The 2,500-nt window shown below is 70.0% G+C and overlaps 1 protein-coding gene across 1 annotated transcript in view; it reads right to left on the bottom strand.

The window, feature by feature from the left end:
• CHLRE_17g746047v5 (uncharacterized protein) overlaps positions 1 to 2,500 on the bottom strand; it is a 24,819-nt gene that overhangs the window by 15,870 nt on the left and 6,449 nt on the right. Inside the window, exons 9-13 of the mRNA XM_043072749.1 lie at positions 2,033 to 2,290; positions 1,550 to 1,813; positions 972 to 1,223; positions 744 to 788; positions 225 to 509 (exon numbers count right to left, since the gene is read on the bottom strand). Coding sequence (XP_042915208.1) covers positions 225 to 509; positions 744 to 788; positions 972 to 1,223; positions 1,550 to 1,813; positions 2,033 to 2,290 — 1,104 coding nt within the window. The remainder of the gene's footprint in view (positions 1 to 224; positions 510 to 743; positions 789 to 971; positions 1,224 to 1,549; positions 1,814 to 2,032; positions 2,291 to 2,500) is intronic.

Here is a 2,500-nt window from a genome sequence, read left to right as displayed (position 1 = left end):
CACGTGAACCACCGCAGCCACACCACGCGCCATGAGTCAAATCCTGCTGGCCCCACTCCACGTCCACCTCCACCTCCACCTCCACCGCGCCCCATCCCCACCTCCCCCGCCCCCTCACCTCCACCTCCCCCGCCCCCTCACCTCCACCTCCCCCTCACCTCCACCTCCCCCTCGCCTCCCCCACCCCCTCACCTACACCTCCTCCACCTCCACCACCCCCTCACCTCCAGCTGTCGCGCCCAGCAGTCCAGGCTGGCGGGCAGCACCCGGAACCACAGCGGCCGCTCACCACCGCCACCGCCACCGCCACCAGCACTGCTACTAGCAGCAGTACTTCCAGCACCAGCGCCGGCCGACGCCTCTATGTGCGAGTCCGTGCCACCTCCTCCTCCTCCTCCTCCTCCTCCTCCTCCTCCTCCTCCTCCTCCTCCTCCTCCTCCGCCGCCGCCGCCGCCGTGTGCCGCCGCCAACGCGGGGCCGTCCAGCCGGTACACGGCCTCCATGCCCACCTACATGCGGTATGCGGGGGTGGGGGGGGATTGGCGGGCAGGTGGGTGTGTGTGTGCGCGCGTCAGCGGCTGGTGTGAGAGGTTGGCCGAGGAATAGATAAGGTGACAGGAGTGGTGCGGAGAGACTGACTGGGGGCGCACCTGTTCCGTCTCCCACTCCCCAGGACCCCACGACCCTTCAACCCCGCAGCCCTGGATGCCGCGCGCTAGTCGCCCTCCTGCTCCCCAGCTCACCGCGGAGCCCCAGGGGCTGGCGGGGGGCGCCAGCATCAGCGCCACCTGCGTGTGTGTATTTGCGTGCGTTGGTGTACGGGTATGTGTGCGTTAGTGTGTGTATGTGTGTGCGTGTGTTGTGTGTGTCACCCAGTCATAAGATGGACCGGGCCCGCTTAGGCTGTCCCCACGAGGGCCAGTGTATCAAGTCTCAAGCCGTCATGCGACACATGCCCCCACCAGGCGCACCTGCACCTCTGGCGCCGTCAGGTGCAGCAGCGCCCCGCCCGGCAATCCCCCCAGCTGCCGCCGCCGCGCCGCCCAGGGCGCAATCAGGCCCGGCTCAGTGCCCGCCCGCTCCGCCGCGCCGCCCCTGCCGCCGGCGCCCGCCGCCGCGGCGTGCGGCAGGCGGCCGTGCGGCGCGGCGGCGCTGGCGTCTGCCGCCGCCGCCGCAATGCCGCGGGCGGCCCGCACGTAGTCGGCAGCAGCTTCCACGGCGGCCTGGGCGGGCAGGTGTTGTGTGTGTGTGTGTGTGTGTGTGTGTGTGGGGGGGGGGGGGGTTACATTCATGATTATTGAGGAAGTGAAGGCGTAGCCAGGTACAGTAGCATAGTAGTGTGTGTGGGGGGGGGAGGTACACCGAGGGCGGCAAAGGCAGCGAGATCAGCGGGAAGTGCATGCATTGTTGAGTTGGGGCGTAGGGGGTGTGCGGTACATCGTGCGCCTGTGTGCACACCAGCCGCCCATCTTTTTTGATAGTTAGGGCAGTGACTTGCAACGCCGCCGACTCAGTTGCAAGCATTCCCGTGCCCCTCCCATGTCCGCACCTTCCGCCACGTCGTGTGCAGCTGCGCGCTGTCCGTGACGGCCGTCGGGGCCGCCGCCGCCGCCGCCGCCGCCATCGCCGCCATCGCCGTCATCGCCGCTCCAGCACCCGCAGCAGCAGCCGGCGCGGCACCGGCCACCGCCGCGGCTTGTGTGTGCGGGTGTGCGGGGTCGCGGGTGCGGGCGGTGGTCTGGCCGGGCCGGGGGTCGAAGCCGGGGGGCAGCGCCGCCGCCCGCTCCGCCAGGTGCCGGCGCAGGGCCGCCGCCTGGTCTCCGGGGCGGGGGCAGTGAGGGCGGGTGAGGGCGGGTGAGGGCCCTTCGTGAGGGTCACGAGTATGACTGGTGGGAGGAGGGCAGGCAGCTCAGGTGGCGCAGGCCCGTCACCTGAACCTTGAGCAGCACTCTCTCCCTGTCTCCGCCAAGCACAACAAACACGCACGCACACGCGCGCACATGCCCGCCCACGCCCGCACACCCGCCCGCACCCTCAGCGCCGGCGCGTGCAGCCCCAGCCAGGCCTCCAGCGGGTGCGCCTCCATGGCGGCGGTCACGCGGCGGGCGTCAAACAGCAGCTCAAGAACGGCGGGCTGAGGCTCAGGAGGCGGAGGCGGAGGTGGCGGGGGCGGAGGTGGGGGTGGAGGTGCGGGAGCGGGGGAGGCCGCTGCGCCTGCGGCGGCGTCCCGTGGCGGCGGCGTGGGGCCGCGGCCGGCGGCTCGCATGGCGGCCACACGTGCCGCGATGACCTGGGGGCGGGCGGGTTGGCGGTGCGACAGAGGTGCGTGCGTAAATCTTGTGGAAATGTGTGTGTGTGTGTGTGTGTGTGTGTGTGTGTGTGTATGTGTGGGTAAGTGAGTGTGTGTGTGTGTGTGTGTGTGTGTGTGTGTGTGTGTGTGTGTGTGTGTGTGTGTGTGTGTGTGTGTGTGTGTGTGTGTGTATGTGTGTGTTGTGATCAC

The sequence above is a fragment of the Chlamydomonas reinhardtii genome, chromosome 17 (genome assembly GCF_000002595.2).
Source record: "Chlamydomonas reinhardtii strain CC-503 cw92 mt+ chromosome 17, whole genome shotgun sequence".
NCBI classification, from domain to species: Eukaryota; Viridiplantae; Chlorophyta; class Chlorophyceae; order Chlamydomonadales; family Chlamydomonadaceae; genus Chlamydomonas; species Chlamydomonas reinhardtii.
Note: the sequence above shows the minus strand (reverse complement) of the source record. Positions and strands in the feature narration are given on the sequence as shown.